The sequence below is a fragment of the Bacillus rossius genome, chromosome 2 (assembly GCF_032445375.1).
Source record: "Bacillus rossius redtenbacheri isolate Brsri chromosome 2, Brsri_v3, whole genome shotgun sequence".
Classification (NCBI taxonomy): domain Eukaryota; kingdom Metazoa; phylum Arthropoda; class Insecta; order Phasmatodea; family Bacillidae; genus Bacillus; species Bacillus rossius.
The window spans coordinates 10,175,094-10,190,968 of record NC_086331.1 but is presented as its reverse complement, the minus strand read 5'-3'; the positions used below and the strand labels follow the sequence as shown (position 1 = coordinate 10,190,968).

The window sequence follows — 15,875 nt, the reverse complement described above, 5'->3', positions numbered from 1 at the left end:
TATCGAAGTCTCCTCCAGTGTTGTCAGAGGCGTTGCCAACGGGATCTGCTCCAACATCGTCGGCGCTGGCGTCATGGTTCCCGTAGTCGATGGTACATCCTCCATCGAGTTCGACGTTAAAGTCGGTAAAGATGCCATCGAAGTCTCAAGAACAGGCAATTACACGATTTATGCACCAGAAGAAACAAACTAGGTGATCCGTACACCGTCGACGGCAGTAACAAACTGAGCGTCCTGCTGTCTAGGACTCGCTTATATACATGCACCGGATGGAATAATACGCTAGTCAAATCAAGAACAATTTATTATAATACTAGAGTCAAAACAACATTAAAAAAATAGAAGCACCATCAACAAAAAAAAGGCAGCACATTTGGAAGCACCGACAACGAAAAAGGCAGCACCATCATCGAAAAGGCCGCACATTTGTCATTGGCTCCAATATTCATTGGCTCCAATATTCATTGGTTCCATCAGTCTATTGATTCTATCAGTCTAGTGACTTCAACAGTCATTGACACCAACAGCCTTTTTCTTCATCAGCTCCAATGATATTTGGCTAGAACGCTACGAGTCTAAGAGACTATGAGGCTACAATTCTACGAGTGTACAAGACTCCTCCAACTACCTTCAAGTGTATAAAGCTCCAAATGCTCCAACAGCTCCAACACGCAATGTACGCAATGTACGCGCAATACACACAGTACACACACAGGAAACGGAACGTACACACAGTACACACAGGAAACGGAACGTACACACAGTACACACAGGAAACGGAACGTACACACAGTACACACAGGAAACGGAACGTACACACAGTACACACAGGAAACGGAACGTACACACAGTACACACAGGAAACGGAACGTACACACAGTACACACAGGAAACGGAACGTACACACAGTACACACAGGAAACGGAACGTACACACAGTACACACAGGAAACGGAACGTACACACAGTACACACAGGAAACGAAACGTACACACAGTACACACAGGAAACAGAACGTACACACAGTACACACAGGAAACGGAACGTACACACAATGACTACACTTCGTTCGCGCAGTATAAGCATTTAATGAGAACGAAGCACGTTTGGACGGAAATTCTATAAAACGAAAGCTTATTTAACGAAAAGGAGGCGCATTCTCTCGTTCATTCAACTTGGTAGGATGCAATCGTCAATGATAAGTTAGGATATAATCTCTCCAACAGTCTATGAATCCAACAGTTTATATTTCCATTAGCCATCGACTCCAACAGTCATTGACTCCAACAGTCATTGGCTCCAACAGTCATTGCCTCCAACAGCTCCAAATGGCTCCAACAGCTCCAAATGGATCCAAATGCTCCAAACGACCTCCAAATGCTTGACAGCTCCAAATGGCTCCAAATGCTCCAAACGGCCTCCAAATGGCTCCAACAGCCTCCAAATGCTTAACACATCTCCAAATGGCTCCAAATGCTCCAAACGGCCTCCAAATGCTTGACAGCTCCAAATGTCTCCAGCAGCTCCAAATGCTCCAAATGGCTCCAACAGCTCCAACAGCTCCAAATGGCTCCAACAGCTCAAAATGCTCCAAACGGTCTCCAAATGGCTCCAACAGCTCCAACAGCCTCCAAATGCTTAACTCAGCTCCAAATGGCTCCAAATGTTCCAAACGGCCTTCAAATGCTTGACAGCTCCAAATGCTCCAAATGGCTCCAACAGCTCCAAAAGGCTCCAAATGCTTCAAAAGACTCCAAATGCTCCAACAGCTCCAAATGGCTCCATCAGCTCCAACAGCTCCAAAAAAAAAAAGGCTCCAAATGCTCCAACAGCCTCCAAATGCTTAACACAGCGCCAGATGCTTCAAAAGGCTCCAATTATCGCATCTGTCTTCGTCGGCATTTTCTCTTTTGCTCCCACTGCTCCAACAGCATTATGTTATATGATTCCATGGATACTTTGTTACGTAGCTACAGGTCTACGAGGTTCCAATGCATCATGTTTACGAAGCTTCCAGGACACGAGGCTACATGGCTACGAGACTACATGACTCTAACTGATTACAATAGCACCACTCAGTGGTGAGAGTTAGGTTATCTAATGCAAAGCAAATTGATGTAAGTAGTTCTGACTGTCATCAACAGATGTAGCCACGTGTTGCTTGCAGGTAAATATTAATTAGTTATTTTATGTGGGATGCGGGATGCTCACTAACGATCGCAAAAGAAGGGGGGCTTCGCTAGACACCAAGGAGAAGGAAGTTCGTCTTACATGTTAATGCTTCGCTGATGTCTCATGGCATATTATTTGACTGAGTAATGGTTGTTTATTTCTTTAATTCCACCTGGTAAAATTATTGCAAGTGTCAATTTATTAGCAGAAATTCACTAATTAAATGTAGCTCTGAATAAAATGACATGACTCATTAGGTAAATATCCTTCATGCAGAGATCGATTTCACACAAATAATCAGCAGCACTCAGAGAAAATCATTAGATGTCTAGCCAGGAATAACCAGAAGCACTTGGAGAAAACCATCAAATTATTAACAAGAATAATCAGGAGCACACGGAGAAAACGTAATGACAAGAATAATCAGGAGCACACGGAGAAAACATAATAACAAGAATAATCGGGAGCACACGGAGAAAACCACCACACGTTTTCTTGATATCATAAAATTAGAGGAAAAAAAAAATAAAAAATAAATTAATAAAAAATTTAAAATAAAAACAAAAAATACATAAGATTCTGCTAGCTTGTGAACTTCTCATTGATGAGCAAAGATAGAGTTCTAGTACAAGCCAGAATTTTATGTATTTTTTGTTTTTATTTTAAATTTTTTATTAATTTATTTTTTATTTTTTTTTCCCTCTAATTTTATGATATCAAGAAAACGTGTGGTGGTTTTCTCCGTGTGCTCCCGATTATTCTTGTTATTATGTTTTCTCCGTGTGCTCCTGATTATTCTTGTCATTACGTTTTCTCCGTGTGCTCCTGATTATTCTTGTTAATAATTTGATGGTTTTCTCCAAGTGCTTCTGGTTATTCCTGGCTAGACATCTAATGATTTTCTCTGAGTGCTGCTGATTATTTGTGTGAAATCGATCTCTGCATGAAGGATATTTACCTAATGAGTCATGTCATTTTATTCAGAGCTACATTTAATTAGTGAATTTCTGCTAATAAATTGACACTTGCAATAATTTTACCAGGTGGAATTAAAGAAATAAACAACCATTACTCAGTCAAATAATATGCCATGAGACATCAGCGAAGCATTAACATGTAAGACGAACTTCCTTCTCCTTGGTGTCTAGCGAAGCCCTCCTTCTTTTGCGATCGTTAGTGAGCATCCCGCATCCCACATAAAATAACTAATTAATATTTACCTGCAAGCAACACGTGGCTACATCTGTTGATGACAGTCAGAACTACTTACATCAATTTGCTTTGCATTAGATAACCTAACTCTCACCACTGAGTGGTGCTATTGTAATCAGTTAGAGTCATGTAGTCTCGTAGCCATGTAGCCTCGTGTCCTGGAAGCTTCGTAAACATGATGCATTGGAACCTCGTAGACCTGTAGCTACGTAACAAAGTATCCATGGAATCATATAACATAATGCTGTTGGAGCAGTGGGAGCAAAAGAGAAAATGCCGACGAAGACAGATGCGATAATTGGAGCCTTTTGAAGCATCTGGCGCTGTGTTAAGCATTTGGAGGCTGTTGGAGCATTTGGAGCCTTTTTTTTTTTGGAGCTGTTGGAGCTGATGGAGCCATTTGGAGCTGTTGGAGCATTTGGAGTCTTTTGAAGCATTTGGAGCCTTTTGGAGCTGTTGGAGCCATTTGGAGCATTTGGAGCTGTCAAGCATTTGAAGGCCGTTTGGAACATTTGGAGCCATTTGGAGCTGAGTTAAGCATTTGGAGGCTGTTGGAGCTGTTGGAGCCATTTGGAGACCGTTTGGAGCATTTTGAGCTGTTGGAGCCATTTGGAGCTGTTGGAGCTGTTGGAGCCATTTGGAGCATTTGGAGCTGCTGGAGACATTTGGAGCTGTCAAGCATTTGGAGGCCGTTTAGAGCATTTGGAGCCATTTGGAGATGTGTTAAGCATTTGGAGGCTGTTGGAGCCATTTGGAGGCCGTTTGGAGCATTTGGAGCCATTTGGAGCTGTCAAGCATTTGGAGGTCGTTTGGAGCATTTGGATCTATTTGGAGCTGTTGGAGCCATTTGGAGCTGTTGGAGGCAATGACTGTTGGAGCCAATGACTGTTGGAGTCAATGACTGTTGGAGTCGATGGCTAATGGAAATATAAACTGTTGGATTCATAGACTGTTGGAGAGATTATATCCTAACTTATCATTGACGATTGCATCCTACCAAGTTGAATGAACGAGAGAATGCGCCTCCTTTTCGTTAAATAAGCTTTCGTTTTATAGAATTTCCGTCCAAACGTGCTTCGTTCTCATTAAATGCTTATACTGCGCGAACGAAGTGTAGTCATTGTGTGTACGTTCCGTTTCCTGTGTGTACTGTGTGTACGTTCTGTTTCCTGTGTGTACTGTGTGTACGTTTCGTTTCCTGTGTGTACTGTGTGTACGTTCCGTTTCCTGTGTGTACTGTGTGTACGTTCCGTTTCCTGTGTGTACTGTGTGTACGTTCCGTTTCCTGTGTGTACTGTGTGTACGTTCCGTTTCCTGTGTGTAATGTGTGTACGTTCCGTTTCCTGTGTGTACTGTGTGTACGTTCCGTTTCCTGTGTGTACTGTGTGTACGTTCCGTTTCCTGTGTGTACTGTGTGTACGTTCCGTTTCCTGTGTGTACTGTGTGTACGTTCCGTTTCCTGTGTGTACTGTGTGTACGTTCCGTTTCCTGTGTGTGTACTGTGTGTATTGCGCGTACATTGCGTACATTGCGTGTTGGAGCTGTTGGAGCATTTGGAGCTTTATACACTTGAAGGTAGTTGGAGGAGTCTTGTACACTCGTAGAATTGTAGCCTCATAGTCTCTTAGACTCGTAGCGTTCTAGCCAAATATCATTGGAGCTGATGAAGAAAAAGGCTGTTGGTGTCAATGACTGTTGAAGTCACTAGACTGATAGAATCAATAGACTGATGGAACCAATGAATATTGGAGCCAATGAATATTGGAGCCAATGACAAATGTGCGGCCTTTTCGATGATGGTGCTGCCTTTTTCGTTGTCGGTGCTTCCAAATGTGCTGCCTTTTTTTTGTTGATGGTGCTTCTATTTTTTTAATGTTGTTTTGACTCTAGTATTATAATAAATTGTTCTTGATTTGACTAGCGTATTATTCCATCCGGTGCATGTATATAAGCGAGTCCTAGACAGCAGGACGCTCAGTTTGTTACTGCCGTCGACGGTGTACGGATCACCTAGTTTGTTTCTTCTGGTGCATAAATCGTGTAATTGCCTGTTCTTGAGACTTCGATGGCATCTTTACCGACTTTAACGTCGAACTCGATGGAGGATGTACCATCGACTACGGGAACCATGACGCCAGCGCCGACGATGTTGGAGCAGATCCCGTTGGCAACGCCTCTGACAACACTGGAGGAGACTTCGATATGTGCTGTTCCACCATCATCCGAAGTTTCATCATCAACAATGGATTCTTCAACTAATGAAGAGCGTACATTGCGTCAGTGCAAATACTGTGACGCATCATTTACTATCACCTCAAATGCTCGCAGACATGAAAGAAGCAGTTGTTCTAGTAATGTTAAAAGAATACAATTTCAGTGCAATAAGTGCAAAAAACTAATTTCACGTCTTGATAGCTTACATCTTCATTATAAAAAATGCTCCGAGAAAGTTAAGTGCGCGTATAATGAACATGGTTATTGTTTTGACTCTTGTGTTGTACCGGCTGATGAGTCTATATAAGTGAGACCCTGGTGATATGGACTTCAGTCCGTCTGTGGCTGTGGTGATGACCGGATCGGATAGACATTTAAAGTCATGTAAAAGGCTTAGTCCGTACAATAAGAAGACTGTTTGAATCGAGGAATCCAAAAGGCTTTGCTAATTTGTCAGTGTTTTTTTGTACTTGTAGTAGTGTATTGAATTTATGTAATAAAATTTTTTTAAAAGAACTTGTGGTGTTTTTATTTTCTCAAACCTAACACTTTTTTAGTATTTTTTTAATTAAAGTTGTTTTGTATCGGCTAGGGATCGAACCAAGGATCTTAGTCGATCCAATCAATCATTATATGAATGACAAATTTATTTAATGAATTTTGGATTTTTTCCCGAATTTCTAGCATTAAAATTATGAATTACCAAGATGGCGGGCGAATTTCAAGATGGCGGGTGTCATAGTAATAAATGATTACTGTACTCTAGCGGATAAGAACTAAACTAACATGACGTCAGCGCACTCTCGCCGACGATACAATGATGATGGCTTCCAGCATCGAAGACAAGATGGCGGACATGACGTCATACTAGGTGACGATATATATGCTTTGAAAAAAAAGTGGTAGGAGTCAGTCTGCTAGCACCCACCACGGGGGAAGGATCGGTCGCCATTTTTAATTTTTTTTTGCACTCACCGGGTTCGAACCGAGGACTCCGAACTCCGTGTCGTAAAAATATATTTTTTATAGGTATTTTATTAAAATTTTATTATTTAATTTTTTTATATTTTTTAAAAAAAAATTCATTAAATTCGGATAATAAATAAAAAAGTTAAAGATGGCGGACGTAACGGAAATTGCATCGGTGACGTCATCATCCATGATGACGTCAGAGGCTTATCGTAGGCTGTAGACATGGATGCTTAAGCCTACATATGGACATTTCTAGCCGCTGGGATTTTTAAGGACTAAAAACGGGAAATTTTCCCTCGAAACGGGAATTTTTCTCTCGAAAACGGGAATTTTTGAATTGTGGAATTTTTTGAGATTTTTTGGCGGAATTTTTTTTCACAGAAATGGAAATTTTGGCGAATTTTGAGGAATTTTGGGCAAATTTTGCCCAATTTTGGCGGATTTTGACACATTTTGAAGGTCAAATGTCAAGGTCAAGGTCGAAGGTCAAGGTCACAACCATCCAAGATGGCCGCCGTGTCGTCACAATCCAAGATGGCGGAAAACACCACAGACACCACACCCTGGACCCTGCGCTCGGACCGGCTATCCTATACTACTCCACTGTTGCCTGGTTTTAACCGCCCGTGGGATATAATTTTCGGAAAATGTCATCCTGCGTAACATAAGGAACATTACTGTGAAGTTTCAAGTCTGTAAAATATATATACTTGAAAAAAGGGCAATAAAAAAACAAATTAAACACAGAGAGAGGAAAAAAACAATAGTTTAGGTTTACGATTTAAAGCGATAAAAAGTATTTAAATACTAATTGAACTCTTATGAGGGTACTGATTGCTTCGTTGTTAATATCACACGGGTGTTTTTTACTTGTATGGGAAAATTAAGAATGATAAGGCATCTAGTGCATGGCAGCAATGTTAATAGGCAATAGGAAATAAACTTCTAGCGCCTGCGGCATTGTCAACACACACTTCGTACGTGTACTGCATGTTGTATCTAACCCGTTCCAACGCATTTGATTCTAAATTGTACTCTTAGTAAGGATCCCTAATGTTATTGATGATATAATATAGCCTATAGCCTTCCTCGATAAATGTACTATCCAACACTGAAAGAATTTTTCAAATCGGACTAGTGGTTCCTGAGATTAACGCGTTTAAACAAACAAACATACTCTTCAGCTTTATAATATTAGTATAGATTATCAGGCAAACAAACCAGTGAAAATTCACTCTATTTAGGTAGCCACTAATTTTGTGGTGTGTAATACAATGAGTTTTTGCACCTCCTACTCCTTTATTTATTACATGACGGTTTATTACAAAACAGCATTAAGTATTTTCGCATCGATTAAATTAGTTCTGCGCCGCCAAGAAGATAACTTAATATAACAAAAAAAACGTATTAACTAAAAGAACTTTGTATGAGAACCTCTATTTCGATTTTTTATTTGCTGGTAGTTATGGGCCCGCCCAACAGATAGTGACACATGTCGCGTGAAACATGGTTTCAGTTTCCAATGTAAGTCACACTTCTTTATTTCCCTCCTTGTTCTGTGCGCCCCACCGACACGTGTTTAACTGTTCAGGCACTGGGGAGATGTCACACCATAACAAAACTAAAGACATGATCTCACAAAAACGTTCATGTGGTAGGACACTTTCAAAGTTCCTTCAAACGGTATGACTCCATTGCCATTCTTTCTCAGCAGCAAGATGAAGGGAACTAACATATATATTTCCCAAACATTATATAGTAAACTTGTGTATTTTCATAATGGTTTTTGACGTGATAACGTCTTATAAATCGTTGAACGCCGGCTGCACGCACGAAAATGCATGACTCGTTGTCACGTTCCGCCTGAGCCGAGCGTGCAAGAAACGGCCAACCACCGTGCGAGAAAATCTTCTATAATATCAAACAGGTTAAGGCGGGACTTTTAACTAATTGTTCGTGATTATATTTAAATAAATTATTTAGATTAAATTTGCAAAAACTGTAAATAATATTTGAAAATCAAAAAGTATGCAATTTTTCATTAATGTTTTCTTATGACGTTATCACGTAAAATTATCGTCCGTAAACCGACTTTACAGACAACCCCCCCCCCCCCTTTTTTACTTCTAACATACGTGTTTTTTGACCTGCTTAGTATAAACTGGTTAAGGGGGGGGGGGGGGGGTCCTCCCATTTCAGGTCAAGATTTTATATTTACAGTAATTACAGATAAACTTGTAGACTTTTTCAATTGTTTAACTTTCACGAAATGAAAAATATATACAGCGCATACTTTTTGCGTAATTAGCTGCCAAAGTTACTTTTTTAACGTTTTTGGGTTGTACAAATAAGGAGAATTTAATTTATTGAAAAAATGAAACTTTTTAGGTTTAACTGCAATGCCACTGGCTACTTCAAGAAATGGTTTGAACTTCTTTCAGAAAATATTAATTAATTTTACCTGGCATTTCAAAATTCTCAAATTTGTTTCGATTTCGACAGCCAAGAAACATGAAATGGGTTTTTGTGATAGAAATGCAAACCGTATCACGAAGTAGCCAGTGGCATTGCAGTTACACCTAACTAGTTTCAGTTCTGCAATAAATTAAATTCTCCTTATTTGTACAACCCAAAAAACGTTAAAAATGTAACTTTGGCAGCTAATTATGCAAAAAGTATGCGCTGTATAAATTTCTCATTTCGTGAAAGTTAAACAATTGATATTTTCTTTGAAAGATTTGTGCAATGGGAGTGCATGACTTGATGTAGGCTTTTGGACATACGCCATTGCTTAGCACATGTATGTCTGTAGAAGAAAACTACAAAAAAAAACACAAACTTTTTTTGTAGTTTTCTTCTACAGACATACATGTGCTAAGCAATGGCGTATGTCTAAAAGCCTACATCAAGTTAAACAATTGAGAAACTCTAAAAGTTGATCAGTGATAGATATAAAAAATATAAATTCGTGACCTGAAATGGGAGGCACCCCCTTAGAGAGCCCTGTTTGAACGCACCTACGTGAAGTGTTTGTTCGCTGTAGAGCGATAAAGCACTGCTATTCAACTCGAAAGAGTCCACGGGAGACGCATGCTGGCGCTGATTCACAGCCGAGTGGCAGCGCCGCACGCGACGTGCAGGCGACCTGTGCGTGCCCCGCAGGAAAGGTCAGAGTGACCAGCCACGCCCCCCCCCCCCTCCAACTAAAACACAAATCTGCGCGGGGCACGACATGACATCGCGCCTATCGACCGGCGTCGAGAAACTTCTCCACCCCGGACCAGCCGCAAGATGGCCCTGCCGCCTGGCGCATTCTCCTCTTCATTCTTACATTTCTAAACTATTTTACTTTTCTGTGACTCGATGTAAGCTTTTGGTCATACGCAATTGCTAAGCACTTTTTGTGTAGAAGAAAACTAAAAAAATACCCAAAAGACAAAAAACACAAATTAAGCAAAAAATTGCTGTTGTCAACAGGATATAAACACCACATAATATTCCATAACAGGAATTTGGTCAAAAAACAAAGAAAAACAAAGGAAAATGGACTAAGAGAACGAAAAAAAACCCACAAATTATGACAGAATTCGAATTAATAAATAGGCCTGCATTAATATACTTATCGTAACTTAAATAAGGTTAATTAACATAGGTTTACTTGAAGTGCTCGCGTTCGGATTCTCGTTCTGCTTGTTTGTATTTTTCATTTCAGAAAGAGGCAGCTAAAATTTAGTTAGGCACAAATTATAAGGGCGTTTTAAGTGATGCGAAATAAAGCATTTATTTGTGACTTATTCCATATTTAGTTTTTCGAACAACCAATTTAGTTTCGTGTTACTGGGAACCAACTACAGAAAACTGGAGAGGGTGCGTAGTGGACCTATACACACGCGAACCTACTTTGTAAAACTTGGTTCTAGCCCTTCAATAAAACAAATTCTCCAAAGATCGACTCTGTATGGGCGTGGTCGAAGATCGCGAACGAACCTTGTCTTCCATCTAATTGGAAAAACTTTGTTCTTCCAAAAACTTTTTTTTTCTTAATCACTCCTTAGTGCAAGTAAATTGTTATTTTTGTTTTTGCTTAAACACTATTCATTCCAAAACAATAACAGCTGAAGCAACTTTTGACACACTCAAGCTACAGCATTTCCAGCGAGGATAGCACAGTGAAGCGAAGGAAAGAACCTAGTTGTTGATTCACACAAAACCTTGTGTAGGGGCCACATTCACCGAAGCAGGTTCCTTTGTGTACAGAGCAGCAAGGGACATGTGTGTTGTGGCAGGTGATCGTGATGAATCCATCGTACCAACTGAACTTTGGCTTCCTGATGCTATAGGACAGCTTCTGGCCTGGTGACCTCGGCATGTGCTGAAGCAGGTTCCCATGTGCACAGGTTTCTAAGGGACATGTGTGTGGCAGGTGATCGTGGTAACATCATCGTACTTGCAGAACGTGTTTGGCTTCCTAACGCTACGAAAAAAGCTTCTGCCCAGGCAACCTCGGACTGCACTGAAGCAGGTTCCCACATGCAAAGGGCATTAAGGGACATGTGTGTGGCAGGTTATCATGGTGACTCCATCGTACCAGCTGAACGTGTTTGGCTTCCTAACGCTACGAAAAAACTTCTGCCCGAGCAACGTCGGCTTGCTCTGAAGCAGGTTACCACGTGCAAAGGGCGCTAAGGGACATGTGTGTGGCAGGTGATCGTGGTGACTCCATCGTACCGGCTGAACGTGTTTGGCTTCCTGACGCTGCGGGACAGCTTCTGCCCGGGCAACCTCGGCCTACTAGACCAGGTGGCGGCGCTCGAGTGGGTCAGCACGAAGATCAGTGCGTTCGGCGGCGCCAGCAACTCGGTGTGCGTAGCGGGCCACGGCGCTGGCGGCAGCAGTGTCACGCTGCACATGCTGTCCCCGCTGTCTGCAGGCAAGTTCCACAGAGCCATCTCCATGAGCGGCAGCGGCCTGCTGCCCAGCACCATCCACGACCCGGAGACTCTGGAGAAGCATGCAGTGGATCTTGGGGAGTGGTGAGTGTTCGCAGCACTGCGAACTGTGACTTACAACTGGCAACGAGGGTAGTGATGCAGAGAACTGGGTCAAGTAAGATATTTCACATTATCATGAGAGACCAAAACAAGAAGATATTTTATCATCTCTGTACTGTGACTTTATTTTTTGATCGGAATTGCTTGGCTTCTGAGTTGTAGCCGCATCCAAGGCAAATATTTCACCGATGTTTCGGTCGACGTTACAGTCGCCATCATTTGAGTAACAGTTACCTACTGAGGTTCAAATTATCCTACCTTTAAAACTCTCGCCTGAGAGGGATGTGTTCTCTGATTGGCTGCAGCTGTGAGTCAATCAGAGACTTCCTTTTTTTCTAGTTGGCTGTTTGGGTTGGACAATCGTAGCTGGGCTTCTGTGATTGGCTGGGGCTGATGGTCAATCAGTGGTCTCATCTCTTCTGGTTGACTGGGCTGTTTGACCAATAAGAGGCTATCTATATTCCCTCTGTATCCAACAAAAGATAGTTCGCCTCTGATTGGCCAAACAGCCCAGACAACCAGAAGAGAATAGGCCACACATTGGCCGGCAGCCCCAGCGAATCACAGAAGCCAATCTCCTATTGGCCAAAAGAACCAGCCTACCAAAAGAAAGGAAGGCTCAGCCACAGCTGTAGCCAATCAGGAAACACTCCCCTCTCAGACGAGAATATTTAAGGGCAGGAGATTTTCCAATAAGTTCTACCTTGAATATGGTGACTGGAATGAATGTCGACCGAATATCGGCGAAATCTTCGCCTTCGATGCGACTACAACCCAGAAGCCAAGTAACTCCAGACAGTATTCATGAAAGTCTGTTAACTTTATTTTTTTATTGTTTTGTATAATTTAAAATATATAAAGCAGAGTTCTGATATTACAAAATATTCTAAGAACTGGTTTAGCCGCTCCGAAAACCGATAAATTTGACTTAACCAGCCATGCTCACAAGTTTTGAGATAGGTAGGTACTTGTCCTTTAGTCATGTGAGATTTTCCGAAGCGCAAGTTCACGTCTTCGTAGCCATTAATTTATGTCCAGGGGTATCTGTATGCTTTACTCGGGTACTGTAATTGTAAGTGCATAGTTTTTTTGTTAACGAACTCTCTCTTTTTTTATTAGGTTCATATGCGACAAGACGTCTCTTCTAGATTGCCTCAGAAATATTGAAGCCGAGGCTTTCATGGTACAAGCGTTGAAGGACAGAACTTGGGGACCCGTGGTCGACAGAGACTTTGCCAATGTCAGTCAAGCCTTCCTTCCAAAAGAGCCGTTGGAAATATTATCAGAAGGTATTTTCAATAAGGTATGTTTGAATAAAATATGCTTAGTTCTGTTGACTCATTTCTTTGCATTTTAAATCCATCCTTCATCATAACTTATTTTAAAGTTTGCTCTAATATTTATGTAAATAAAAAAGACATTTACCATGAAACAAAAAAAAAAATGCTTGTGCTTCACTTAAAGGGTGCGGAGAAAAATGATAAAACCTTTTTTTAAGATTTGCTGTTTTATTTAAAAAATTATAAACACCAAAACTTGTCTTAATAAGGCTCTAAGAATATAATATAATGAATAGTGTTTTAATGTGTCTCTATGTTTACTAAATACTTATTAAATAAAGAATCAATTTTTCTAATAAAATTGAATAAATTCAACTCTTATTTAAAGAAAATTAATTTTAAAATTTTACAATACTATACAGTAATATCAGTCATCACTAGATGATGTCATGGAAAACCCAAGAAAAATATTATTGAAAATACACATGTTTGGACATTACATATTGAAGTAAAAAAAACTGTTGTAAAGTTTCACTGGGGGGTCATATTTCAGCTAGGGTGTCATGATTTGATCAATATCATCTGTCATGGCCGCTGCTCAATTTGACCTCCGTCTCAGACCTAATTATGTAACTTGCATACCATAATGATAGGTACAGTTCATAAACGCAGCTGGTATGAGGCAGATAACACTTATGTTCAAGTATGTCATGACAAAAGGATACCATTTTTGTCTGCTGCAGTGTACCCAGGATATACATACTTCAGTAAAATATTTACAAATTATTTTCTGATTTTCACAATTTTTAAAATTGAAACTTTATATGTATGTCCCACAAGTGATAGTTAAGTTTCAGCGCCTAGATATAAAGGCCAAGTTGTAATTAAAGATTGTTGAATGATAGATGTTATGTATTTCTCTCGATTCGTCTCGATTCGTGTTATTATGTTTTTGATACTTTTATTGTTGTTGTCTCAGTGATGAAACCTAAACGCAACTTTGTCTTAACACTGTGACAGAGAATTGAGAAGAAAACTGACAATGGGTCTAAAACACGTAATTTTGAAATTCTTTGCTCGACCGAATAAATAAGTTAATATCTTGTAAAATGCAATGTTCTAGCACTACACTTAAGGCTGATTTTGTTATTTCAGGTTCCTTTCATGGTTGGCTATACTAACATGGAAGATGCATTATTAAAGGACAACTATGATGGCTTCACTTACGAAAATTTCCAGTCTTTTGTGGCTGAAATTATTTCTACCGATTACTCACAAGCCGACATCAACGGATCGTGCACAGTTGACGACAATTACATCATTGATTCCGTAATGTTTTTCTACGAGTTGGAACCGTCAATTGAAGAAAATTCAAATGAAGTGTCTCTCAGGCAAACGTTCGTCGACTTCACCACCGAGAAGTTATACGGGGCTGGAGCATATCAGCAAGCTGCCTCGTTTTCCCATGTTCGTCCAACGTTTATCTACAGATTCGATTACAAGCCCAAAAGGAATTTCCTTGAAGGAGTGCCCGAATGGGTCAGTGTTCCCCACCAGTTTGAACTCCCTTTTGTATGGGGGGTTCCACATTGGCCCACATCTGCACAATCGGCACAGACTGGGTGGCACTCTACAGATAAAAAGATAACGGATATAATTATGAGTTTTTGGAGCAACTTTGTCAAGTTTTCCAATCCGGTTCAAAATTCAATGAACATTAAGTGGGAACCATTTGATGAAAAGAATCCGAGTATTATGATAATCGATAAAAATTTTGATGTGAGAGACAGTTCTAATTTTAATTTCAGAAAATTCTATTTCTGGAATTATTATTATCCCAAAGTATTGGATATTTCACGTAGCTGTTGTACGCTCAATGATACAAGCAGTCATAATTTAGTGCCATCTTTCACACTTGCATTTTTGGCAGGAGCTCAGTACTTTATTACTTAGACTTTTGACTGTTAATTAAAATAATGAGAAATCTGAACATATTTTAATTAGTTTATTCATTTTGTAAATATAACACCCTGGTATGCTTGCTTCTGTGTCGTTTATAAAATATTGCAATTCAACTCTGGTTTGGTGCTCAAAAATAGTTAAAAACATTTTGAAACGTCACAAAACACCATCGATAATTTGTTGTACGTCTTAAACTTATTTGTCACTGACGTAAGAGAGGAGATTATTTTGTTTTTGATATTTTTATACAATGCAAAAGCAAATAGTAAACATTTTTACTATACCTAGTTGGCTAACTTTATAAATTGGCATAAATGGCCATTACACTTAAACGATTCTCAGCTTACACCAGCCCGCATGTAAATTATTAGGATTATTTCCTTATCCTAACTGAGCCATAGACTGATTTTACTAAGCCAACAAATATTAATTTGAGAAGAGCATTAAATCTATTCTGACTGGCTTTTCATAACTCATTTGTTTTGTCATATCTGAAAGTCAATGATCACGAAGGTAAGGTGGTTATCACAAATTGCTACGTCTTCCCATACACAAATGAAATCTAAAGAAAATTTATCAGTATGGCCTAGATGATTAGTGGCGTAGTGGTAGCAAACAATTTCGTAAGAAAGGTTTACAATAATCACCAATGAAACTATTTGAGGGGTATGAAAGTAAAATGCTAAAACCTGCTTCAGCCTTAGACGATGGCTCCATACCCTTTCGTTGAAACACAGCTAAGCACGTAACTCCCTTGCACGAAACAATTACCCAGGCACACGTGCAACATGGACGTATGTACTTCAGAAGCCATGCACAGTGGACAGTGGTTCGCACCTTGAAGGAGCACTTGAGGAAAGCTCATCTGGAAGATGACAGTGCCGGCCGTTTCATTCCAGAATCGTCATGGGAAAGGCGTCTTATCTAGAACTAGAATTATCTCAGCTGTCACGTAGTGCGTTTTAGGCCACACACGGGTGGTTCACCATTTTTATCAACGAATTTTTATGCTT

At 40.1% G+C, this 15,875-nt stretch overlaps 1 protein-coding gene across 1 annotated transcript in view; it reads left to right on the top strand.

The window, feature by feature from the left end:
- Positions 1–14,900, top strand: part of LOC134529906 (carboxylesterase 5A-like) — a 49,462-nt gene extending 34,562 nt beyond the window's left edge. The window contains exons 3-5 of the mRNA XM_063364465.1: positions 11,274–11,602; positions 12,740–12,923; positions 14,056–14,900. Of these exons, the coding sequence (XP_063220535.1) occupies positions 11,274–11,602; positions 12,740–12,923; positions 14,056–14,853 (1,311 nt within the window). The 3' untranslated portion in view covers positions 14,854–14,900. The remainder of the gene's footprint in view (positions 1–11,273; positions 11,603–12,739; positions 12,924–14,055) is intronic.
- The last annotated feature ends 975 nt before the right edge of the window (positions 14,901–15,875 follow it).